The sequence below is a fragment of the Hemibagrus wyckioides genome, linkage group LG24, assembly GCF_019097595.1.
Source record: "Hemibagrus wyckioides isolate EC202008001 linkage group LG24, SWU_Hwy_1.0, whole genome shotgun sequence".
NCBI lineage: Eukaryota > Metazoa > Chordata > Actinopteri > Siluriformes > Bagridae > Hemibagrus > Hemibagrus wyckioides.
In genome coordinates, this window is record NC_080733.1 from 616,991 (window position 1) to 643,523 (window position 26,533).

At 41.2% G+C, this 26,533-nt stretch overlaps 2 protein-coding genes across 11 annotated transcripts in view; both read left to right on the forward strand.

Moving 5' to 3' along the window:
• Window positions 1-11,800, forward strand: part of hivep1 (HIVEP zinc finger 1) — a 46,268-nt gene extending 34,468 nt beyond the window's left edge. For all 10 annotated transcript variants that reach the window (XM_058378250.1, XM_058378256.1, XM_058378247.1 and 7 more), the window contains 6 exons: window positions 168-5,881; window positions 5,991-6,115; window positions 6,216-6,391; window positions 8,372-8,473; window positions 9,281-9,825; window positions 10,024-11,800. In XM_058378250.1, coding sequence (XP_058234233.1) covers window positions 168-5,881; window positions 5,991-6,115; window positions 6,216-6,391; window positions 8,372-8,473; window positions 9,281-9,825; window positions 10,024-11,169 — 7,808 coding nt within the window. In that variant the 3' untranslated portion in view covers window positions 11,170-11,800. The remainder of the gene's footprint in view (window positions 1-167; window positions 5,882-5,990; window positions 6,116-6,215; window positions 6,392-8,371; window positions 8,474-9,280; window positions 9,826-10,023) is intronic.
• Window positions 11,801-15,594: 3,794 nt separating this feature from the next.
• Window positions 15,595-18,209, forward strand: edn1 (endothelin 1). Its single transcript, XM_058377974.1, has 5 exons — window positions 15,595-16,043; window positions 16,255-16,390; window positions 16,534-16,683; window positions 16,896-16,994; window positions 17,402-18,209. The coding sequence occupies exons 1-5, from the start codon at window positions 15,983-15,985 to the stop codon at window positions 17,469-17,471; spliced, it is 516 nt and encodes a 171-aa protein (XP_058233957.1). The 5' UTR covers window positions 15,595-15,982; the 3' UTR covers window positions 17,472-18,209.
• Window positions 18,210-26,533: the final 8,324 nt, after the last annotated feature.

Consider the following 26,533-nt stretch of genomic DNA (forward strand, 5'->3'; position numbering starts at 1 on the left):
GACATTCTGTACAACTGTGTGATTTTAACTTTGTGGCAACAGTTTGGAGAAGCACCACATGTACATACTTTGGGCCATATTGTGTGCCAAGCATTTGCAAGTTCCACAAGTAGAGGGAGTAAAGAGCTACTATTAACATTGTGTTGTGTTGTTTTGTTTTTTTTCAGCAGGCAGAAATGAAAGTACTGGCAGAGGTTCGGATAGCATCAAAGGGCTAAAGAGGAAAAAAGTTGTGGCTGAAAACCAGCTGAAGAAAATACCCAAGTCTCCAATCAAGAAGCTGTCACAAACCAAGAAATCTGTTTCACCTACAGACTGTGCTTTATCCAAGGAAGCCACACCTGCCTGTTTATTCTCCAAGAGCACACCACACAGTACCCCTAAATCAGCCCAAGATACTGAAGATGATCAGCAGGAGACACTGGCAGATGAGTCAGTAAAAGTGGAGAACAAGGATTTGACCTCCTTACAGTCAGAGGCTCTTGTCCACCGAAAGGGTAAAGATAAGACTTGTGTTGTAGAGTCCATGCTAGCCAAAAGTTGGAGTGAAAAAGTCAACAATAAAGGCACATCTGCCTCACACACAGCTGCTCCTCTTGAAGTTCTGCTTAAGGCCATGGAGCCAGATTTCAACACCTTAACAGAGAAGAAGAATTGCAGTTCAATTGGACAACTTGGGAAAGCCACCTCAGTTCCTGTTCCCCAGTCAAATGCTGCCATTGCTATGCCCTCAATTAATTTTGGGCTACAGTCACAGCCTGCAGTAATGCAATCATATACTGCAGCTAAACCACCATTCTGCAACAGTGCATCAACTGGAGTCTTATTTAGTCAACACCACTCCTCACAGCAGCACCTATCTAAGGCAGTTAATTGCCAGAATGACAAGCCAGGCCTTCAGAAGAGTTTCAGTGCAGGTCCATCTTTTAACTTGACCTATGCCCCAGTTCCTTCGGGATCAGGTGGCCTGCCTCAAAGTCAGCCACCTATAGTGCAGACATGCCAGTCTCTCTCTGCCACTGTACCCAACCCCATCCAAGTCCCAGTCACACCAGGATTTAACCCTCTCCAGGTGGCAACTGTTGTCAACTTTGGTATAAATCAAATGTGTGATGTCTCAACTAAGGAGCAAAAAACAAAAAAGCAAGGAAAATACGTTTGTGAGTACTGCAACAGAGCTTGTGCAAAGCCTAGTGTATTGCTGAAACACATACGATCCCACACTGGAGAGAGACCATATCCTTGTGTGACTTGTGGCTTCTCATTCAAAACAAAGAGCAACCTTTACAAGCACAAGAAGTCTCATGCCCATGCCATCAAACTAGGGCTTATTTCAAAAGATTCTGGAAGTGGGTCTCTATCCCAAGAGTCTGACAGAGGCCTTGGTACCAATTCAGATGTAGAAGAAAGTGGTGAGAGTGACGAGGAGGTGAATACAGCTGATTTGGACCCTGAATCTTCACACAGCAGCCTGAATGCTTTATCTGAGAGCAGCTTACACAGGTCAGGCACAGTGCCAGGCAGTCAAGGGGATGCAGACCACTCTGTTATGGGTGAAAATATCAAACCTTTGTCCAGTCAAAAGGGCTGTGAGCCCAAAGTAACGGCTGCTCTCCCTAAAGTTGTTGTTTATCCTGTCAATGTTTCTCCCTTGCGAGCAGACAGTCCAAGAGTTACAGATTCCCATCCAGAGCAAGTGGCAGCCCAGAGGCAAAGGGATTTCCAGACAGCAAGTCTAAGGTCCAGCATAACAGTTTTGTCATCACTGAAAGAGGTGGATTGCACTAGTCCCTTACCTGACTTTATAAGTGAGGATGAGAATCAGCAATGTAAGTCTCCATCAGGGAGTGGACATGCACAGCTTCAGAGGCAGCAAGCAACTGACCATTCTCAGCAGCCTCAGGGCAAATGCCTGCTTAGCCCCCGAAGTCTGGGAAGTACTGATTCTGGTTACTTTTCAAGATCTGAAAGTGCAGATCAAGCTATGAGCCCCCCAAGCCCCTTTGTCAAGATCACACCCCCAACTGAAAGTGAACTGAAAAATCCTCAAATTTTATCTTCCCCAGTAGTGGCCACTGTCATGCATGTAGCAACCAGTGAAAAGCCTCCAGTTTTGCCGGGACAGATGCGTCCTCCTTTGGAGACAAAAGCCCTTTCTTTAGAAGAGCGTATCACAAAGTTGATATCAGAAAATGAGGCTGTTGTGGATGCCAAGCAACTTGATAGTGTCAAACCAAGACGTACATCTCTTTCCAGAAGAGGTAGCATAGACTCCCCCAAATCATACATATTTAAAGATTCTTTTCAATTTGATCTAAAACCAGTAGTAAGAAGGTCAAGTTCCAATTCTGATATACCAAAGTCTCCCTTTACACCTACTGATAAATCAAAACCAATATTTCTACTCTCTGTACCACCTCAATATCCAACTATTGATTGTTTACCAATAACAAGAAGTAATTCGGTGCCTGCAACACCTGGCCGGTCAGCTGTCCTCCCAAATGCTACTCCTCAACCTCATCCTCTAAGGATATGCCAGTCATTTGATGACAAGTTTAGTTCACTTAATGATGATGTCTTTTCTCCAGCACCTTCCACCCCAAATCAAGTTGTACACCGAACCTTAGTCAGGCAGACAGCAGTTGAAGATTTTTCCACAAATGATGGTCATGTTCTCCTTACTGTTCATTCCATGGATGAGAGTCATTATGGATCAAGTATTACCCATGAGACTCGAAGTAAGTCATTTGATCATGCGCCTGAAAAAACTCGAAAGACTCAACAAAGCAAAGGGACAACATATGAATGTGAAACCTGTCGTAACCGGTATCGGAAATTAGAAAACTTTGAAAATCACAAGAAGTTTTATTGCTCTGAATTGCATGGTCCTAAAAACAAAACTCTCCCAGTCAGAGATGTTGAGTCAGAAGTTTTTGCCAGCGTAACACAACAACCTGTTTTAAGCAGAAGTACCATTATTCCAAGTATTGTGGATCAACCAATGATAAGAAAAAGACGTAAAATGAAAAGTGTTGGGGATGATGAGGACCAGTCTCCAACTGAAACTCCACCTCCATGTTCAAGAAGTTTTGATTCCTGCCATATGCCCATGGGTTTTTTAGGAAATTCCTATACTCAACACACACCCACTTCTAGTAATCATCCTTCTGTAGGTCAAATTCAGCTCATTGCTAGAGGCATTGAAGAGGCAAGATTGTCTCCAATACGAGAGATCTATATCAGCACATGTAGTAAAGAAAGAGCAGAACTTCAGAGACAAGGAAGCGGTACTTCAGTCATTAGGCACACTAACTCTCTCAGCCGACCAAATTCCTTTGAAATGTCAGAATCTAGTGATCGATCATCTCCGGCTGATTCTGTAGAAAAGGATGCAAATAGCTCAGGAAAAAGGCATGTTGAAACAATTAGTTCTTCTTTGCAAAGTTACCATGAAAAAATGTCAACACCCAAATGTCCAAATCAAGGAATGAATGAACTTGAGAAGCAAACTTCATCAGTTACTATTGACAGCTGTACATCTACCCAGTCTAGGTTAGTGCGCCAGAACAACATTCAAGTTCCTGAAATTCTTGTAACAGAAGAACCAGATAGAGAGCATGAGTCCCAAGTGAGTGAATCAACAGAAAAGACTTCAGAAACATTTAACTGGCCTCAGAGAAGTGAGAGCTTGTCTAAACTTCCAACAGAAAAGCTCCCACCAAAAAAGAAGCGGATAAGGCTTGCACAAATGGAACACTCCTCAGGGGAATCTAGCTTTGAGTCGAGTCTCTCACGTAGCCTTAGCCGAGACAGTAGCTTGTCAAGGTGCTCCAGTATTTCAGCCTCATTTGACAGAGAAGATCCTCCAAGATCAGACAGTCCATCCAGGGTGGAAGGAGTTAGAAAACCACCAGAAATTCAAGGGCTCCCTATAGCAAGCAACACCCTAGGAGTACCAGGAATGATGAGACGGGCTGCCTCAGAGCAAATCAGCTGTACACAACAATCTGTAGAGATTTCTTGTGATTACCGTAGCAAATCATTTGACAGTTCCATATCTCCCAGCAGGTCCACATCACCAATGGTAACTACATTACCAAAAAATAAGCAGTGTACACCAACTCCCCAAGTACCCCTTATTGAACGAAGAAGAGGGCCCCTTGTGCGTCAAATGTCTTTGAAGATTGGACCAGAAACACAACAACCCACAGGGAAACCAACAGTCTCACTCCAGAGAGGCCCATCTACAAACATTTTTTCAGTGTCACAACATCGTTCATTAAATGTTAATAAACCTGTTGTGCTCCATTCTGGAGAATCGCCCCTTAAGAAAAATGTAAAAATGGTTCAAAGTGTCAACCTCGGAAGCCAAACCCAACAACCCCAAATTCATGGTCTTCCCCACCCATGGCACCAGACCACAAAGCTTGACAAAAGTCTGGAGTCTCTGGTGCAAGTTGTACAAGATGAAGCAGATATTCGGAAGTCTGTTGATGCAGATCCTGCCAAGAACTTTGTACCCAAATACCAGCTGCAGTATCCAGTTTTGAAAACAGGTCAAGCACACTCTTTCACAAGTGTGCAGGGTGCACGGATAACCTTGCCTGTTATTACAATACCGATTGCAAATGAGATTAAAGTATCAACATTCAATGATGGAAATCAAAATATTTATGAAACCCAATCAATTCAGCAGAGTGTCCCTAACAGAGGGGTCTCAGTTTTGCCCATTGATCCTGGAGTTGATCCAGTTTGTCAGTCTTTTTCAGACCCTGCTGCAGTTCCACAGATTCTCATCACGCCGGAACATACACTACCTCCATCAACAGTGGACTCCAAAGTGAACCTTTCAGAAGTGAATATAAATGCAAAAATTGCATCAGACAGGCAAAATGGAAGATCACCTGGGTCACTTGGCTCCCAAATGAAGACTATTATACCAGCCATTAGACAAAACCATATTGGTGAAATCCAAAATACATCACCTACTGGTTCATTACACTGCACTCAAAAACTGGTATCAGTCAGCCTTTGTCCACAACAAGAGCCCACTGCCTCAAGTAAACGTATGCTTTCTCCTGCCAACAGCCTGGACATAGCCATGGAGAAAACACAGAAACGGGCTAAAGATGACCATGGTGCTGCATGTCTTACAGATGGTCGATCACTAAGTTACCTGAACTCAAAAATGTCTGAGCTGACCAGACAGCGAAAGCTAATGCTCGTTCGGCAGGTTTGCACCACTGAACCAGTAGACAGTCCAATAGAAACAGATGCCCCTGAGCAACTTCCAGAATGCACAGAACCTGAAAAAAATAATCAAATAGAAATTTGTCACACAAAGTGTGATGTTGAACAGGAAATGGAGAGCAGGACACCTACCACAACTGTACAGACAGTTCCAGGATCAGACACACATTCCTCTTCTGGGATGCAAAGTAACTCTGGACCTGCAAACACAACACTGAAATCACAGGAGAAGCCTGGGGAGCATCAGTGGTCTCCAGCTAAATCTCACGTGAGGCCTCAAGGGTTTCAGGGGCAAATAAAATTAGCTGCTTCTGTTTCGGTTGTGAACACACGAGACAGCCATCGTCTGTCTTTCCCAAGTCTGAAAACAGCTACAACATTTACTTGGTGTTTTCTGTTGAAAAGGAAACCTCTCCACATTGAGCAGACAGATCAGAGAATCTCAGCCTACTCTACCTGGACAGTCAAGTCAAAAAATCCAAATCCACTGGGTCTTCCCACCAAAGTGGTCATGTCTCTTTTTGACTCCAAACAGATCACCAAGAAAATCCTGTATACCCAAGCTATAACAACAAGCTTAAAATCTGACATACTGACTTACTCTGGCAAACTGAAAGATGTTTTGCCAAAGGTTTGTTTTTCCCTATTATTTTAATTGAATTTGTGTAAAGTATATTTTACATTGTATTTTACTGTATTTTGTTAATTTTTTGTTTTGTTATTTATTGAAATATTTTCAGGTGTTGGCCCAACAAAATGCTTTGTTAAATGAAAACTGTGGCAAAGCAAAACCAGAAAGTCAGTCGAACCATGAGTTGGACTCCTCTAAAACAGAACCTCGACGAGTGAAGATCTTTGATGGAGGGTTTGTGTCTTTAGCTTAAATTCTCAGCTCTCACTTCCAAAATATTTAGTAAAAAAATGGATTATGAAGCCTAATGTTGCATATGATCATCTTTTACCAGTTACAAATCGAATGAGGAATATGTGTATGTAAGAGGGCGTGGAAGAGGTAAATACATCTGTGAGGAGTGTGGAATCCGCTGTAAAAAGCCAAGCATGCTGCGCAAACATATCCGCACACACACTGATGTTCGTCCCTATCATTGCGCGCAATGCAATTTTTCTTTCAAAACAAAAGGTGAGTTAATAATTTTCTTCAGTAAAATGCTGTGTTTGTGTGTGTGTGTGCAGATCAGAAATAACATTAAATCTACTGACAGGTGAAGGGAATAACACTGAATATTTCATTACACTAGCACTTCTAAAAGGGTGGGATACATTATGCAGAATGTGAACAGTCAGTTCTCAAAGTCTATATGTGTTGGATACAAAGAAAAAAGGACAAGTTTAAGAATCTGAGTGACTTTGACGGATGGATTTGTGTGTGTGTGTGTGTGTGTGTGTATGTGTGTGTGTGTGTGTGTGTACATATACACTGATCAGGCATAAACTACTGTGACTGAGTAACAGAGCTACTGTTACTCAAATTGCTGAAGAAGTTAACGTTGGTTCTGATAGAAAGATGTCAGAATACAGAGCTCATCACAGTTTGTTGTGTATGGGGCTGGTCAGAGTGCCCATGGTGACAACTGTGAACCACCAAAAGCATCAACAATGGGCACGTGAGCATCAGAACTGGACCACGGAGCAATGGAAGAAGGTGGCCTGGTCTGATGAATCACGTTTTCTTTTACATCACGTGGATGGCCGGGTGCGCGTGTCTCTTACCTGAGGAACACATGGCACCAGGATGCACTATGGGAAGAAGGTAAGCCGGCGGAGGCAGTGTCCTGCTTTGGGCAATGTTCTGCTGGGAAACCTTGGTTCCTGTGGATGTTACATATGTGGATGTCCTGTACCACCTACCTAAGCATTGTTGCAGACCATGTACACCCTTTCGTGGAAATGCTATTCCCTGATGGCTGTGGCCTCTTTCAGCAGGATAATGTGCCGTGCCACAAAGCAAAAATGGTTCAGGAATGGTTTAATGAGCACAGCAACCAGTTTGAGGTGTTGACTTGGCCAATCCAGCATCTGTGGAATGTGCTGGACAAACAAGTCCGATCCTTGGAGGCCCCACCTCGCAACTTACAGGACAATTTGTGTGTGTGTGTGTGTGTGTGTGTGTACCCACAGAACATTCATGCAATTATGCAATTAGCCAGTTGTGCAGCAGTGTACAAAGTTGTGCACCGATGGCCAGCAGCTCCAGATAAATAATGTTCACAGCAATGAGGAAAAATGTGATATCTGTGATTTTGACCATTGGATGATTGTTGGTGCCAGATGGCCTGGTTTGAGTATCTCTATGACTGCTGATCGGTGGATGGAAACACCTGGTTAAGAGAGGACAACGAAAATGGCCAGACTGGTTCAAGCTGGCAGAAAGGCTACAGTAACTGAGAAAACTGGTTTTCCATGCCACAAAGTATTGAGACTGTTTTGAGAGAAAAGGGAGGCACTGGTCAATAAATAAAGTGCCCTGTGTGTTTGAGTGTGTTTAACAAAAACATGTTGATGAAAAACATGTTAACAAAAACACTGTGATTGGAGGGTCTGTAGGCTGAAACACCATGTTGATGAGAGATCAGAGGCAAATGAACAAATAAACACTCTTTACAACTGTAGTGAGCAGAAAAGCATCTCAGAATGCAAAACAGATCACATCTATGCCTATGAAAACCCCAGATTCTTGTTCATGGCTGACAGGATTGGAATTTGATGTGGTCTTCTGCTCTTGTAACTCATCCACTTCAAGGTTCAGTGTGATTGAATGATTTTCTGCTAGCAAAAACAAAAGAATTTTAAAAGGGACTGCATGTATATATCTACACTGTATATATATATATACACCATATTATACAAACTGACTGTTCTCATTCCTGCAGTCCTCTCAAAAAAAAAAGGCCTTCATGATTCATCCCATACTCATCTACCTACATTTTACTGCAGAGAGGCATACTCTAGCAGAACAGCCTACGTCCCTTTAAGATCTTCTGTAACAGTTGGTCAACCAAAACATGAAGGCTCAGGGACATGTCTGATTTATGCAATCCACTCCTCTGGCCATGTACCACTCCTACCTTAGTTGAACCTGTATGTTTCACCATTTACACAGGAAACCTTACAAAGCACATGAAGTCCAAGGCCCATAGTAAGAAGTGTATGGAGATGGGAGTTGCCATTGGTGTTATTGATGAACACGAGACTGAAGACTCAGGTTTGAATACATCTGATATTAAGCTTTGAACTATTCAAGGGTTATACTATAATGTGTAGAGAGAGTCATAAATATATCGAGACCCTGTCAGCTGACATAGCATTGGTATTTGCAATTGTTGTTTCAAAAACACATCAACAGCTAAAATACACCATTGCACACAAAGACAGGAAAGAGCAGAGGGAGCACAAAATTTATTTAACTCCTGCTTAATTAGAGAAATCCACAATACAGTCACCATGGAATATTTACACCACAGCCCCAAGACATCTAAGAACAACTTGCCCATTAATAGGTTTACTAATAATAACAACCATTAAATGCTGATTGTCCTGCACTGTGTTCACTAGCAGTCCTGATCAATTCCAATGCTATGGTGTAATTAAAAGATTCTAAATGCAGCAGCTTCCCTTGTTAACTCTAAGCACATGTGGGTGGCATGAACAGCCTTTAGTGAGGGGAAATTGCAATGTCTAATTTTAGAGATGTTAAAAGCTGTAAGCTTTCTCTCGTTCTAATCAAAGAATTTAGTTTTTCTGTGTTTTTCTGTTTTTTTTGGGGGGGGGGGGGGGGATAAATGCAGCTGACTGCATTGTTGTCCAGGAAGAAGCATGCTTTTTTATGCAGAATTTGTCATGTCACTGTAATTTTCTTATAATCTTCAACTGAAAGATTTTTTTGTTCTCTATATAGATAAACAGAGCCCTCTAATAGTTAAACACATTTATTTATTCATTTATTTATTTATTTATTAATTACATGATATGAACTATTTTTTTGGAAAAAAAATTTCAAAAATTTCCTTAGGAGGTGATAATGGAAGAGCAGGCAATGCAGATCGACCAGATTCAGATGGTGATGATTCAGATGGCCCCGATGACGAGGATAATGATGGCGAGGAGGAAGACGAAGAGGACAGCCAGGCAGAGTCAGGCCTCTCTGCCACACCTTCAGTGTCTGCCAGCCCCCAGCATCTCCAATCCAGCCAGGCTGATCCAGCACCAAGCTCCCTCCTAGCACAAATGTCAATCAGTCCAAACCCTAACCCGACTTCTCTCCCTCAAATTCCAGGATCGTACTCCCAGGCATTAGGCACTGGTTCAATGGCCATAACCAGCTCAGTGTCATTGGTCAGACAGATGTCAAGTTCTGCTGTTTGCTCTAGCCATGGCCCCAGCCCCTCTTCCTTTGTCCCCTACCCAGCTCCTACCTCAGAATCCAATTCCTCTGACACAGAGTCTGTACACATGATGAGCCCAGTTTCGCCCTGCAGACAGATGTCCATTGATTATCCTGACCCTGATGTGCCTCCTAGTCCACCGATGCCAAGCAAGAACTCCTTGTCTGGCCAGGTGAGATCTGTGACCTTTCCATTTTACCTTCCTCTTTCCTTATACATCTGTCTTGCTTGGCAGATATCTTGCATGCAAAGTGAAATTGGTGAGAAGGTTAATTAATTTCTTAAAATTAGCACCCTGAAATAATAGGTTGTGTACAACTTTTATTTATACTAATAAATATGAAACTGAATCCATAAAAATGTTTTACAGGATGAGTCAACAACTAGTAATTCCCAAACCACAAATGAATCTAACTCCAATGTCGACCGAAGCACCCAAACGACTTCTGACTCCCTTCAGGGATCTTTGCACTTTCCATCTCTGGGTCCAGACCATGAATCAGGAACTGGAGCCACTACTCGCCTCTTCAGCCACCTCCCTCTACACTCCCAGCAACCTACTCGCTCTCCTCACAGCATGGTACCAGTAGGTGGCATCCAACTGGTGCCTGCTGGATTGGCGGCATATTCTACCTTTGTGCCCATACAGGCAGGGCCTGTCCAGCTCACCATTCCAGCAGTCAGTGTTATTCATCGACAAGCAAACAGCCCCCTGCCAGTGCCCAACACCTCACCCCAGCCCCAGGGCTCACCTTGTCAGCCACTTGTGGTTCAAGAACCACTCAATAGTGTCCTACCCTGTTTCCCACTCGGCCAGATGGCAGGGCTTCAGACCCTCAGTGCTTCCCAGGCCACACTGCAGCCTGTTGGCATGGAGACACTGAGTGTGGTGGGATTAGCCAACTCCACCCACCTGGTGCCACAGCAAAATCTTGCGCTAAATGCAGCTCTGGGTGTGCAGGTGCTGGCAGCCAGCCCAGCACCTCAGAGCAGCACAGCCTCCCCAGGTCATATTCCTGGCCTGCAGATCCTCAACATCGCCTTGCCTGCTCTTATCCCCTCCCTTAGCCCCCTTTCTGCTCTTAGCCCTTTGGTCCCAGACAAACCAGGCAGTCCAGAACGAGTGGCCTCAGTTTCCCTATCTACACAAGTAGCAGAGTCTCCCCCAGCAACTTCCCCCTCTGGTAGCTTTCCTGCAGCCTGGCCAGCAGCAACACCTGTAGCAGTAGTTCCAGTAGCTGTAAAGCCCTTGGTGGAAATGACCTCGCCTAGCAAACCCACTAGATGTGGAAAAGATGTAGTGCTCAGCACAATCGATTCAGAAAAGGCCAAATCAACACCACAACCGCATCCCTCCTCTTCTACTGAGGGAGAGTCTGAGAGTGCACAAAAGACATCATCAGTGGAAGTTGGTGAGGCAAGACTGCCACGACAACCTATCACCAGGCAACAAGTAATTGATGACTTCAACAATGTCTCCAGTGATGATGAAGACAGACTTGTCATTGCTACCTGAGAGTCCTAAATGGAAACCCAGTACTTGCTTCTATTGTCTGTCACTAGCTTTAGCTCTTTTTTGTAAAACTTTGTCACTTTGTAAAATTGAAAACACTTAAGTGGGTTAGCAACTTTGCTAGCCACCTATAAAGCACACTTTCTGACATTCGTAATTGTATGTGCAATCATAAATGATGACCAATTATTACTATTATTATTTTTTTTTTTTTTTTACTTGTGGTTGGTCACCTCCGGATAGTTTTGTTTTTCTTTTTGTACATGTTGTACAGACACTTGTGCCTTTTTGGAGTTTGTTTAGAAACTTGTAAATATTATCTTCCAGTTCTAGTACTTGCCCATGCATAATTAGCCTAGAAGTAATGGAAATAAGTCAGAAAAAAAGAATGGAGGGAAATTCATTTTATTTTCAAATGGTTGTCAATGATAAATAAATGTTGTACTGATATATGGACACTTGTATGGCATTTGGGGAAGTGTTTTGGTGTACAGATGTTGTGTTCATCTATTTATTATATTGCATCTAGTGCCCAGTTGATCTCCATAAGTCCATAAGTATGTGTAAAATGGTGACTTTACATGGATGTATCTACACAATCAAATGTATCAGTAAAACATTGTTTACAACTCTACTCATTGTTTGTCAACTTTTGTTAAATTTATACCTTGACCGATTCAACAGTTGCATTCATAATTGTTACTCAGAGAGGAATTGAACCATATTATCCTGCAAAGGAGATTTTTGGATCATATGTGTATACTAACAATGCCTTTGTGATGGTCTCTAGAGGTCTTCATTTGAGCTGCCAACTCATTTCATACCAATGAGACTAGCTCATGGTGACGCCAAGTGGCAGAAAGGCATTACTGCAGCACAAAGGCTGAGAACATGCTGTACAGACCAGGCAGAACATAGAACCAAGTGGGTGGGGAGGATGTTGCCTAGATACCAGACCCACTGTAAGTGGGAGAAACACTAAAATACTACTGACTGCTTGGTTTATGTGAAAACACTAATGCAGTCTGTTGAAGACAGTTGTCAAAAAAAAAAAAAAGAAATCAAACATAGAATACCTAATAATGCACTCAACATGCAATGTTAATAACAATGTTAATACGAAAGACTGTTAAACTGTTAAACCCCTTAAATGGTTCCATTAAAAGAGTTACTCAGACAAGTGCTTAAAGAAGAATTGTACTGGTGATGTCAGGATCTGCAACAGCTGTGTCTGTCGCCATACCCACCCTAGCCTGTGGATCAATTGCATACTTACCTTTATGCTGCATCTGTAGACTTAGGATGGAGTATTTAACGGATTGTGTTTGTAGAGCTTAAATTTACCCCCCACAGTCAAAATAACTAAATCCCTGGTCTCCTTGCAAGTCTACATTTTTTTTCATCAAAAAAATGTTTACATAAAAAACATTTTGCATATAACTTTTCTGCAGGGTCTATACAATGAATACCAACATTCTGTCACAAGCACAACTTGCATATCAAAATATTAGACTTTCACTGAATGCTCTGCATGCCATGTTCTGCACCAAAGTAATTTAACCAAGCTAGCCTTTGCCACTACACCATTTGAATAAGATTGACATGGAATCATTTTTTTGTTCGTGACACACACTACTCACAAAAAGTTAAGGATATTTGGCTTTCGGGTGAAATTTCAGGATGCACCTAAAATGCACTATAACCTTTCCAGGTGAACTTAATTTGACCTTCTCTACACTTCTGAATGCACATGTCCAACTGTTCAGTGTTTCAGTACTTTCTGCAGAACTTGCTGTTCTCTAACAAGGTGCTTAACGGCAAAATTCACAACTGGTGTTTGATCCATGAATCCACCAATAAATTTTCTGGTTCCATTAGAATTGGTATTTAAACAGTCCTCTTCATCATGCTGTTCACATTTTGACATCATGAGACCAAGACCACACCTAACAACTGATCAACAGAACCTCACCATTGTGAGGCTTCAAACAGGATGTTCTCAGAGGGAAGTGGCCACTGAGCTTAGAGTGTCACAGAGTGTCATCAGCAGGTTGGGACAGAGATACAGAGAGACTGGAAGAGTCACAGAAAGACATAGAAGTGGACGTCCTTTGGCCACATCCCACGTTGATGACCGCTTCATTGTGAACAGTGCCCTGCGGAACCGGATGATGAACGCCACTCAACTCCAGGCACATTTAAGGGAGGTGAGAGGAACCCAAGTGTCACGTCAGACCATTCGAAACCGTTTACATCAGGGTGGTCTGCGTGCTAGACGACCTGCAAGGGTACCTGACCACACCACCAGGCACAGGCGTCGGGCCAGGGAGCATTTACATTGGACGAGGGACCGGTGGGCCTCAGTGCTGTTCCCTGATGAAAGTCGATTCATGTTGAGCAGAAATGACGGACCCAACGATGTTGGAGACGTCAAGGAGAGCGCTATGCATCAGCCACTGTTGTGGTGGTGTTACAGTCTGGACAGGTGTGTCCACTCAATACAGAACTGACCTACATCTTGTGAATGGTACAGTGACAAGCCAATACTACCTGAATAACATCATTAATCCAGTCATTGTGTCCCTGCATGAACAACACAGGCCTAATTTCATCTTCATGGATGACAATGCTCCAGCTCATCGAGGTCGCATCATTAGGGAACGGCTGCTGGAGGCTGGGGTACCTCAAATGGAGTGGCCTGCACTTTCTCCAGACCCGAATCCCATAGAAAACCTCTGGGATCAGCCGAGTCGCCGTGTAGAGGCTCGTAACCCTGCACCCCAGAACCTCAATGACCTGAGGGCCGCCCTTCAAGAAGAGTGGAATGCCATGCCTCAGCAGACAATAAGTCGACTCGTGAACAGCATGAGACGTCGTGGTCAAGCTGTAATTGATGGTCAAGGGCACATGACAGATTATTGAGACATTGAGATTTTTTGTTGTGGTATACCCACCACTGTTGTTGGCTTTTGTTTCAGTAAATTGTTTGAGATGAGGAAATCACCATTGCAGCTTCTACTTAAATGCCCTACTTTCATGATATAATATCACTGTAGTGTGAACTTTTTACATTTTCCATAAATTTCACCCAAAAGCCAAATATCCTTAACTTTTTGTGAGTAGGGTATATTAGGCTTTCTGGATGTATGAAATAAGCCTAACTTCTCTTCAAACGTGGAAGTATTCAGGTTTTAAACTCTTAAGGCTAAAGGAACCCCGGAGTATTTTGAAAATACCTACATTACCTTACTGCATTACTACAAGTCTGCAAACCTGATTGTGGATACATTTCATAACAGGTTGACACACATAATATGTTGAAAAAGAGGTCAAACTACACTATATTGACAAAAGAGTCCTGACCTCATCCCCACAGAACACCTTTAGGATGAATTAGTGTGGCCAGACCTTCTCATCCAACATCAGTGCCTGACCTCACAAATGCGCTTCTAGAGATACGGTCAAAAATTCCCATAAACACACTCCTAAACCTTGTGGAAAGCCTTCCCAAAAGAGCTGAAGCTGTTATAGCTGAAAATGGTGGGACAACTCCATATTAAATTCATGACATCCCAGTTTTGGCCTGACTCACAGTCTCCACTCTAATTCATCCCAAAGGTGTTCTAGGGGCTCTATGGGTGCACAGTCATGTTGGAACAGGAAGGGGTCATCCCCAAACTGTTCCCACCAAGTTGGGAGCATGAAATTGTCCAAAATGTCTTGGTATGCTGAAGCATTAAGAGTTCCTTTCACTGGAACTAAGGGGCCAAGCCCAGCTCCTGAAAAACAACACCTGAACTTAATGATTTGGGGGAGTGTTCCAAAACTTTTGTCAATATAGTGTATTTAGTACATATCAGTATTATTCAAATATTATAGTCACACTGGCTAGCTTGGATAAATTACGCTGGTGCAGAACATGAGACATATGAGACATGTGACACAATGCTGATATTTGTCTTATAGAAAGTGTTAAATGATTTTATTTTCCCGTGAGACCGGATGGTACTTTTGCCAAATAAAATGGTCATATCATACCTATAGTACAGGCCTGTCCCTGTGAACAGTGCTGGAATTCGCCAGTTTGGACTAAAGTGCTGCTGTGAAGTGAAGAGGATCATATTACACTTTTATAGTTTCTCTTGCCAAAGCCTGAAGTTCAGGAATCTGAGCTGAACCAGGATCTGATCGGACTAAAGAGCACTGGATCCCAAAATGAAAACTGACCATATGACAAATCCCCGCAAGATAATAATTTAGGCTAAATGATCAAAACGGCTGAATTATGGCTCGAGTTCGAGTGTTTTTCATGTCCCATTGTACCAAATGCTCTGTTTTGCCGGAAAAAGACTAGACTTTACCTGTCGTCTTTACGTACTCGGGCGCCATCTGCTGGTCAGACATTAATGCTGCATCTCATCGTGTTGGAAACGTGCAGAATTTGGCTCGACCTGCTGCGCCTCCGTCCCCTGGAATCTTGGAACACGAAAACGTCTTATCGCGACCTCCACGTTGCGTGTCAGTGACCGGTAACAAACAACATTGTCTTGGACAAGACTGTTTACACGCGACGGACGGGCGCAGGGCAGGAGGTGGTCCATGGCGGTAGATATATAAACACACTCCGGGAGGCAGGTGTAGGTTTTACAGCAGATCACTCAAGAGGAATACTGACTGAATGACTCTAACGTAAAGGAAGGCAACACTGCGACAAGCTAATGCTTATTACGTACTTTTTTTTCTTTTTTTTTTTACAATTACCTTTTGCGTTCAGACATAAATCGGACTATAAAAGACCTGAGATTGTTTCTTTATCATGGAATTACGGACTATTTTCTCCATGTTGTCCATACTTTCTTCAGGAATCTTTCACACAGGTATGTAACTTCTCTCCTTTCTTATAAGTCACACAAAATGTTCTAAAATTTCAGTAATAATAAAATAAAAAGCTGATAATAGAAGTAGAAAATTAAACTGCACATAATAATTTTAAACAATCTGGTAAAAGCAACCTATATAAGGTTGTTTATGGCTGCTATATATATTCTCTCTATCTAGATAATTTACGGCTTTTTCTTTTCAACACAGCTGTTCCGGGCGAAGCGGCTGCGGTTCCGGTCACCACGCACCACTCAAGACCCAAGCGATGCTCGTGCGCTAGTTTTCTGGATAAAGAATGCGTGTATTTCTGTCACCTGGACATAATCTGGGTCAACACTCCTGAGTAAGTTTTCAGACAGACATAATTAAGTAGGACATGCAATACACCAAAAAATCTGAATTTATCCCCAATGGAAAGCTTGCATGCGAACTAGTGGATTTCGCCCTGTGCTTACTAACGCCACTGATTTCCTTCTCTCCTATCAGGCGCACCGTGTCTTATGGACTGGGCAATGCCCCGCGCAAGAAGCGCTCAGAGCAAGAAACGTCTCGTGCCGCCGAGCTCCCGCGCTGCGAGTGCACAGAGAGTACCGACGGCACGTGCTTGTCTTTCTGCCGTACACGCAGCCCGTTAAGGTAAACACGCATGAAGCACATTACGGTTAGACACGTGTATGAAAACATTCAACATCCCGAGCTTGCACGGACAAGTTTTAGTGCTATTTGTGCAGCGCGTTTTCAAACTGGAGAGATTCCACGAATTTGAAGACGCGTAAAAGGCTGCTCTTCTCATCTCTCTCTCTCTCTCTCTCTCTCTCTCTCTCTTTCTCTCTCTCTCTCGCACACAGGCGTAAGGCAACGCGTGACAAGGTGATCCCTACCGCCGGCGGCTGTGCAGAAGAGAAGTGTAGAAACGACCTGGCAGCCAAGACGTCTGGGATTAAACGGTAAAATAAACCGCTGAAGCCTGGGAAAGCGGTTACTCTAGATAGGTGTACAGAATAATTTCAGGCTACATCATTTTATTCCGCCAAAAGATAGAACATTTATTTGTAAATAATTATTATTATTATTATTATTATTATTTTAAAAAGGGTAAAATCTAATGAAAGTGAAGTTGGTGAGAGCAATGAAGTCTCTTAGAAGTGACAGACTCTTACTGACACTGCATCTCAGAAAGTATGAGCCATGTAATATTTCATTACTTTATCCCATTATGATTCTGTCAGTTTTTTATTCATTCATGTAAAAAGTGTGTAAAAGTTTACCAAAATGAAATTTTAGGTTGATCTTATTAGTGTACAAATCCAACAGCATTTGGAATCTGATGCAGAAATGCTCCCTTTGTCTGCAGGGATCGTAAAAGAGCTGAACCTTCGTTGGCAAGGGCCACCAGGCAGCTCCGGCTGCTCCTGGAGAAATAGAGAATGAAGTCCCACAACACGCTAGATTGGGCCTCTGAAAATGCTGCCTCCTAGAGGCAGACACATGGCACGGGACTGTAGAAACCGCACTGAGACAGGGGCTTTCCAAGCCGAGACACCGTCTCCTGAAGCTGCCAGTGAGCAATTATATGCTACACATCCTCTGAGATGGCACAACCTTCACACACAGGGACTCTTGCAAATAGGGTTCCTTTGGTCCTAGTGTTTTTACTGGGAAGCTTTCAGCTTTGTGGATATTTTTAAGAGGGAAACAAAAACAAGGACTTCATGTTCTCACTTTTATAGTATAACTAGTCCTGGACCAGTGTGCATATGAATTAGACCTTTTTAAAATAGCGGAACAGTCAAGTGTAAAATTCGTATACAGTGCAGAAGTGTATCTTGTAACATCTTCAGAATGTTTTGAACAATTATAATTAAGAAAACTGGTAGGTTGTTATTTCACTACAATACAGGAAATTATTATATAATATATAATATAAATATAAATAGCTATAAATAATATAATAATATATATAGCTTCATTATTATCTTTAAAATGTTCTGTTCATTTTACAAGCTGTATACTGATGTAGCTGTAACTATACTGGATATTTATTAAAGCATTTATGTTATATGAATGCATTTAAAATCAAGCCATATTGGTCCAACTGACTGTCATATTTCTATGAAATGCTGTTATACTGTAGCCACACTTGTGGTCTGCATAATAGGAAATAAAACAATTATATTATTTAAAATGTAATATATTTTGTCCTTGTGTTATATGAGTTATACAGACATTCTGCAAATGCACAGTTCATATAAGTACACACAAAATATTCACCTTGATCATGTAAACTGTCAAATCTCAAAATATGGTTCTGAAAAGGTGTAACCTCATTTTTAAAGTAGAATGCAAAGTATAAGTGGAAAGAGCTAGAGACAAATGCAGGAGGATTAAAAAATATGACCTAGTTGGAGGTAATGGAGAATAGCTTAACAAACTCTGGATCTTTATACAGAATAAAGTACAAAATGACACACACTGCCCTTTTACTATCCAAAGGCACTACAAAATAGCTTTAAATTAATATCACATAATTAAAATCACAATAGATATTTTGACTGAAGTCACAATTTGCCTGTAAACACAATGTTCATTTGACCTCAGTTTGTGTTTTTCTTTATTAATGGCGTTTTATATCCTTCCAATACAAAGACATCATAAAGCTGTCTTGCACAAAATCATCACAAAAATACTCCCAGCAGGAGAATCTGAACCGGATCTTCAGATAGTATAGCTTGCTTCCAGGTATGGGGGAGGGGCATTAAATACCTTCTGATAGAGCTTTGAAACAAGACACAAAGGCTTTCTCCTATCAAGCCAGGCCTAGGGGTCTCTAAGGACCTCAGCAGTGGTGTAAGTCATTAGAGCTTGAATAGGAGCTAAGAAAACATAATAGCCTATTACATGGAGAGGAATCTCTTCACCTCAACCGGAATTTAGATTGCATGGCAAGAACAATGGGTGAAGCGCTAGGGAGAGGTAGTCAGGATTTCAGCTTCTGACGTCCCTTAGTGCTGCAACCGCATACTGCCGCCTCAAGCTACTTTCTCCTTTGCACACACACACACAGACACACACACACACACACACACACAGTGTCTAAAAGCAGAAACAGGTGAAATTCCAGTGTCTTCTTTAAGCTGATATCCAAGCTTAACCATAGCCAAAAGTGTGGCATCTGTTGCATGCTGTAAAAAAGTGATGTTCCTTTTAATCACTGTTGCACATGGCAAAGCTAAATTAATCCTCACATTCAAAATTTCTTGCATACAGCAGATTCATGTAGGCCCAGAAGTGTCTATAAAAAAATTGCTAGCAAAAAAAAAGCTAGACAAGATGCCTGCTTAATGGACTGATCTGCTACGGCCAGCTCTTCTAGTTAAAGGCAATGATGTGCACCAGGTCTGGGAATCTGCACAGATATCGTTCAACACTTTGGATATTTTAATCCTATTCTAGCAGTGTGTGCACACATACATTGCTAAGCCTCTAGCCATCTCCATCAGCAGTAAAGCATACACTAAATGCTATTATGGAATTTCCTGAAAACATTTTCAGAATTCCTCACAGTCACATGGTGTGCTGAGAAACTCTAAACACCAAAGACAGATAAGATTGAATATTGCAATTCTCAAAACAACAAACAAGTATTCAGTTCAATAGGATCAATAAAATGATTTTAAATCATGACACATATATACATTATATTTCCAAAAGTATGTGCACCCTGACCATCAGACCCAGTATGTGCTTATTCTCCAAATTGTTCCTGCAAAGCCTAAATCACACCGTCGTACACAATGTCTCTGTGTGCTGTAACCTTTCAATTTCCCTTCACTGGAACTAAGTGGCACAAACACTGTTCTAGCATAACAATGTCCCTGTGCACACAGTGAGCAAAAACCACCACAGTTTTGCTTTGTTCTTCAAACATCTGGTACAGACTGAAAAGAACTGAACTCTTTGCAAATGAGGTACTATAGGGTGGCGAGCATCAGCTGTGTCAATAATCAATCAGTGAAGAAAAGCAGAAATTACCATAAAAAAGTTTCCAAATCTTTTAAAAAAGGTTCAACACCTGCCTATTTGCTTCAGACTCCGAACAAGCACTGTCCAGTTTGTTACTTAGGGCCATGAACAGAACCTCAAGGTACATTAGACTGTCAACTTCAAACTCATTCCATGCACATTTGTCATACTTATCTTCATCAAGCTCTGCATGCTCATCCGCCAAGTGTATAAGAAACGTGTCCATAAAACCAGACCTATTGGGCTGCAGGCAGCACCATCAGCAAGCTGATTGAGTGGAGAAACCCAGGGCTTCAACATGGCCACAAAAGTGTTGGTCATGTGAAGGTTCAATAATTCTAGTAATTTTTAATAACTAGTGTGAGGCACATTTAGTTTCTGAGTGGAATAACAACAATTATTAGGCTTTACCTTACCATCATCAGCAAACACATGGAGCTTGAGCTTAGTCTGGTGAAGGACTGCTGTAAAGGTCCTTCTAGCATGGCTGTCTTACAGTGAATACTGCAGATGAAGTGAGGCTGCGCTTATGGGGTCACTATTACTGCTGGTGTACTTTGGCATACTTTGGTACTTGTGTCAGCTAGAAGAGTGTGGACTGGATGTAGTTACTGGAGTTGTCTGTGTATTTTTAGTAGAAGAAGGAACTGTACAGGAACAGCCTGGTCCAAATGACTAAAAAGTAAAACATTTTAAGTAAAGGGATTCATGCTGCAATTTTCAGTTATTTTTTTAAATTTACTTTTCAGTCCTTTGAATCCTGCATTCTTTAATTTGATATTAAGTTTACCTGATACTCCAAGAAACCAAGTCCAGTGCTATTCATTTAATCTACAAGGTCGATGGAGAGTTCTGTTCACTCACAAATGCCACACAGAGTCTGGTCTGTTTGCTCATATATCTGGCTCAGAGTTACAGATTTACACATGAATCCAGTAGGTAGGACGCTTGCATTAAACTCTTCAGTCCAGCCTTACATCTACTGCAACACTCAGTTTCAATAGAAAACTTTTTTTTTTTTTTTTAAATATGAGGGCACAGATGAGAATCATCCATAAAGTGTAACATGGCTTCATGTAGACTTGAATAGTGTCATGCCTTTGGGATCCAAGATGAATACGCTGCATATGTTGGGCAAAAACAAGCTAGTAACCCAAATACCTTGTTTATTAACACTGACAAGGTCTCACAGACTCTCCATTCAAAGCATTTGCCCTCCTTAAATGCCAATTCTTTTTCAGTTATTCAGGAGAAGAACCACAAATTTTGTTATTTGCAGAGCTCTACAATAAAGGCTTTCTATTCTATTCTATTCTATTCTATTCTATTCTATTCTATTCTATTCGATAGTGATTGCATGTGATCTCCTTCTTCTTCTTTTCCTTATTCCCCATGGGATTTTATGGCAGCCTGTAGAATACTTGTGTGCTTTTTATGAATTTTGGCACAGTGACAGGACAGTCTCAGCTCAAGCCCTCTACCACCATCAACAGGGCAAATTTGGACAATAATAACTCCAAAATGGAATGTTGTAGAAACCTGATTCCAGTTTCCTGTGATTCTTTGGGTCAAGCTGAGTGCTGTGTACAGCATGATGTCATTTTGTGCCGTTTTCCAGGATTGACAGTTTTTTCCTTCTTCTCCTTCAATGTTTGTTGATTCATAACCTAATTCGACACACATCAACATAAACAGGAAGTAAAGATACATCTCAGAAACAGTGTGAAGGAAAACTGCTCAGAACCTTTCAACCTGCAATCCCAATTCTTCTTTCTTTTGGTCCCTGGAATGTTCACTGTAAACCCTAATGTTGTCTTTACTTAAACAATCAAGTGATCATGACTAAACATTACTTAAAATTTTGCATTTTGGCCCTGTCACTCAAAAAATATGAGTTAATGTAACTTATTTACCTTCAAAATGCATAAACTTAAGATTTCAAGTGTTGTGAGCTCAAGATTATGATTAATAATTTGAAAAAATAGGTTTACTTGAAACCACTCACTCTGTTCTTCCTTTAACGTGATTTGCCATGCAAGGAGTTATAAATAGCAACAATGCTTAATGCTCTGATTGGTGGATTTCAAAATTGGTTTTGTCCTCGGCTGTTGCTGACACCACAGTTCAAGACGCGTGTTTTTCTTCGTGTCCTATGTTCGGTAAGTGAAATGATGTAGAGATAAAGTTATTTTGTGTGATTATTAAGAGTGAAATATGTTTATTTAAATCCCTGTGGTATGTTTCTATAATAAATGACAACGCAGCCATAATTACAATATTTCCTGGTCAAACTTTTACAGTGTAGCTATCAAGTAACGATATTTTATTGATGGTTTTGTGATGGTATGATAACTGAGATATCAAATGATTCTGTATTTGATTCGTAATACTGAAACATGTTAGTTAATACACTTAATCATCATGCTATCGTGTATTTCTGCGGGAAAGAACATGGCAGCCACTTCTGAGACTAGTTCATTTCTGCCCGGTCAACTTGTTTCTTATTTTACCCATGAGATAAACATATTTTATGATAATCGTTTTTCTGTGCGAGATACAACATGACAGCTACTGCTTAACGTTACACCATGTGGGTTATTATTTCCCGGGCAAACGTTGTCAGTGTCGCCATTAATTAAAGAAAAAGCGCAGGTGATGTGATGTGTGATCTACGATGTACCTTAAATGTTTTGAACTGCGAGAGGTGTTACGCTTTCTTCATAAGTTGAATACAGGAGGTGGTCTGCCGGAATGTGGCCAACTTTTTTGTACAAGTCTTCATAATAATAAACGACATTTATACTGCATACTTTAAAAAGTGTATACAAAATTCTTTGCAGGAAGCATGTACTCAAATGTATGCATGTCAATATAATTTTAGATTAGGGTTAGTGATTAATTTTTTTCTTAATAAACTCGTGCACATTCTGATAAACATGCATTGATGATAAACCTTTGATTCCTGATCATAATACTCTATACCTGTTTTTTCACTAGGTGTCTGATCATCACAACACTACCCTGGATGTGCCAGTGGGGATCTTATTCGAGGACACTGATCTTCAGCCCCCCAACTCCTTGCATTTGACTACTTCGATTGGAATAATTCTTGAAGGCCAAGTGGAGATGGACAAAATGCATCACCTCCCACAGGCATTTTCCCCCTGTTACACCTCTGTAGTGTGGTTGTGACTCAATAATATTTCCATTACAGTATAGTCTGTACTGTAATATTGTGAAATTTTGGTGTAAGACACTATACATGTTGAGATGTTTGCACAAGGCATAAACGGTCAAATGTTAGTGTGGCTGTGACCTATTTCCATGTCAGTATAGTGTGTACTGTATTTTTATTAATATTGTGACACATTTTGTCAATAAAGAAGATTAATATGCTGTTCATTGTTTTATTTCAGTTCGGTGTGCACAAATCTTGCAGTCAAAAATTAGAACTTTACTGAACAGTTTCAGTTAAATTTCCATGTTGAGTTAACTTAAATATATAAGTAGACTTGAAATTAATGCCAAGTTAAGTGAACATAATCGTTTAAGTACATTGAATAAGCACCAAGTTTGGTGAACTGAACAATTTAAGTATAGTCTACATAATCGCCAAGTTAAATAAACTTAAATATGCAAGTTTTAGAAGATTCCATTACTCAATTGAATTGAGGGAATGAGTTTACTCAATGAATTTAGTTCAGTCAACTTATTTCAGTTCATGGTTTTCAGTGTTCATGTAACAGAAAATAGAAATTTGGCCATTCTGAAATAAAAAAAAAACCAAACAAACAAATTTTGGCCAATCAGTGCAGAATATTGATCACAGCATTGAGAGGAGAGAGGACAGAGCTTGGCAATACCTTTAAGTAATGACATCAAACATGCAACATAAATTGAGGGAAAAAATCTGAAGCTAAGAAACAAGTGTTAAGTGTGTAAAATTGAAAATAGCCATAAAAAAGAAATATGCCTGGAGGAAATTCCATCCAGTTATGCTGTCACTGACATCAGGATTCTCTAGTGTTCTCCTGCCACTGTGCATCTGTTATAGTGTAGTTGTGCATAGTGTACATTGTACCATTATTAGCCTAGAGGACGTTAGTGAGTATATTCATAACTATATCTGACCACTGACTAGACTAAGTACATCACACCAATATAATATAATCTAGTGGCAGGACATGATTGGCTGTTTTCTCATATATTTATTTATTTTTAGTCCTTAGTCCACCAGTAACAGAAAGATCTTGTCAGTCTATTGACATGACTCTCAATTTTAGTTCATTCTTTTTAATAACAGTGCTCCTTTTCCTTATACATAACACATTATTTCTGCTATTTCAGATGAACAAATAAAATTTGAAAGCTGCTGCATTTTCTCTGTAGGTCTCATTTTTGTTAGAATGTGATGACTTGAAAACAGACAGAAAGGAGAAATGAAGCAGTTGTCTCTACACTATCACTCATCACTAGCAGTTATGTCAGCGTAACCGTACAAACTGAATTGTCAAGTAGGAATTATTTAATCTATTTATTTTCTCTACAGGTTGCTGCCCCATTTAGAATTCAACCCTGACACAGAAAATGTAATGCTGTTATCTCATAAATGAACCAAAACATTAACTGGCACACCTGCAAGATGTTGAGGGCAACTGCCTCCAAAATAATGCCAACAACCAACAACCAAACCTCTCACTGTTAGCATTAACCCAAACAGTTTCATTGTTCCACAAGGGACAACATAACCTCCAAACAATTAATGAGTGTTTTCTTGACAGAGGGAAATGCTTTGGTGAGATCTGTTTTTGGTGATCACGTTATCCTTAATTTTACATTTATATATACACTATATTGCCAAAAGTATTCGCTCACCCATCCAAATAATCAGAATCAGGTGTTCCAATCACTTCCATGGCCACAGGTGTATAAAATCAAGCACCTAGGCATGCAGACTGTTTTTACAAACATTTGTGAAAGAATGGGTCGCTCTCAGGAGCTCAGTGAATTCCAGCGTGGAACTGTGATAGGATGCCACCTGTGCAACAAATCCAGTCGTGAAATTTCCTCACTCCTAAATATTCCACAGTCAACTGTCAGCTGTATTATAAGAACGTGGAAGTGTTTGGGAACGACAGCAACTCAGCCACGAAGTGGTAGGCCACGTAAACTGACGGAGCGGGGTCAGCGGATGCTGAGGCGCATAGTGCGAAGAGGTCACCAACTTTCTGCAGAGTCAATCACTACAGACCTCCAAACTTCATGTGGCCTTCAGATGAGCTCAAGAACAGTGCGCAGAGAGCTTCATGGAATGGGTTTCCATGGCCGAGCAGCTGCATCCAAGCCATACATCACCAAGTGCAATGCAAAGCGTCGGATGCAGTGGTGTAAAGCACGCCGCCACTGGACTCTAGAGCAGTGGAGACGCGTTCTCTGGAGTGACCAATCGCGCTTCTCCATCTGGCAATCTGATGGACGAGTCTGGGTTTGGCGGTTGCCAGGAGAACGGTACTTGTCTGACTGCATTGTGCCAAGTGTAAAGTTTGGTGGAGGGGGGATTATGGTGTGGGGTTGTTTTTCAGGAGCTGGGCTTGGCCCCTTAGTTCCAGTGAAAGGAACTCTGAATGCTTCAGCATACCAAGACATTTTGGACCATTCCATGCTCCCAACTTTGTGGGAACAGTTTGGAGCTGGCCCCTTCCTCTTCCAACATGACTGTGCACCAGTGACCAAAGCAAGGTCCATAAAGACATGGATGACAGAGTCTGGTGTGGAGGAACTTGACTGGCCTGCACAGAGTCCTGACCTCAACCCGATAGAACACCTTTGGGATGAATTAGAGCGGAGACTGAGAGCCAGGCCTTCTCGTCCAACATCAGTGTGTGACCTCACAAATGCGCTTCTGGAAGAATGGTCAAAAATTCCCATAAACACACTCCTAAACCTTGTGGACAGCCTTCCCAGAAGAGTTGAAGCTGTTATAGCTGCAAAGGGTGGACCGACGTCATATTGAACCCTATGGATTAGAAATGGGATGTCACTTAAGTTCATATGCGAGTCAAGGCAGGTGAGCGAATACTTTTGGCAATATAGTGTATTTTTGCTATTTTTTAGGTTAAAATTTTAAAATGATTAACAATATAAATATCTAGTTTCTTGTACATGAGACCTTGAAATGTAAAATTGGTTTGCTACAATCCTTAATTTTAAAAGCTATAACACAACATAAATGCTAATTTTCTCATGTCTGGTGTCATTAACATATATAGAGGCACTCAGTGAAAAATTACAGTCACATGACATAACTTGCTGGACTATACCTCAGTGACGGAAGAGAATAAAATTACTCCTTGCTTTGCTTACGGACTGTAGCAACCTGTTCCATAATATTTAAACAACTATTTCTCAAAACTGATTATAGCTTTTTCACCCAAACAAAAATGTAGGGGTGTGACATCAGAGC

What these genes read in the sequence shown, in the direction of transcription:
- edn1 (XM_058377974.1), top strand. Translation starts at nt 15,983, where the DNA reads ATGGAATTACGGACTATTTTCTCCATGTTGTCCATACTTTCTTCAGGA. An exon ending in TTCAGGAATCTTTCACACAG is followed by an intron (nt 16,044 to 16,254) that starts GTATGTAACTTC and finishes TTTTCAACACAG; the next exon opens with CTGTTCCGGGCGAAGCGGCT. An exon ending in AAGACGTCTGGGATTAAACG is followed by an intron (nt 16,995 to 17,401) that starts GTAAAATAAACC and finishes CTTTGTCTGCAG; the next exon opens with GGATCGTAAAAGAGCTGAAC.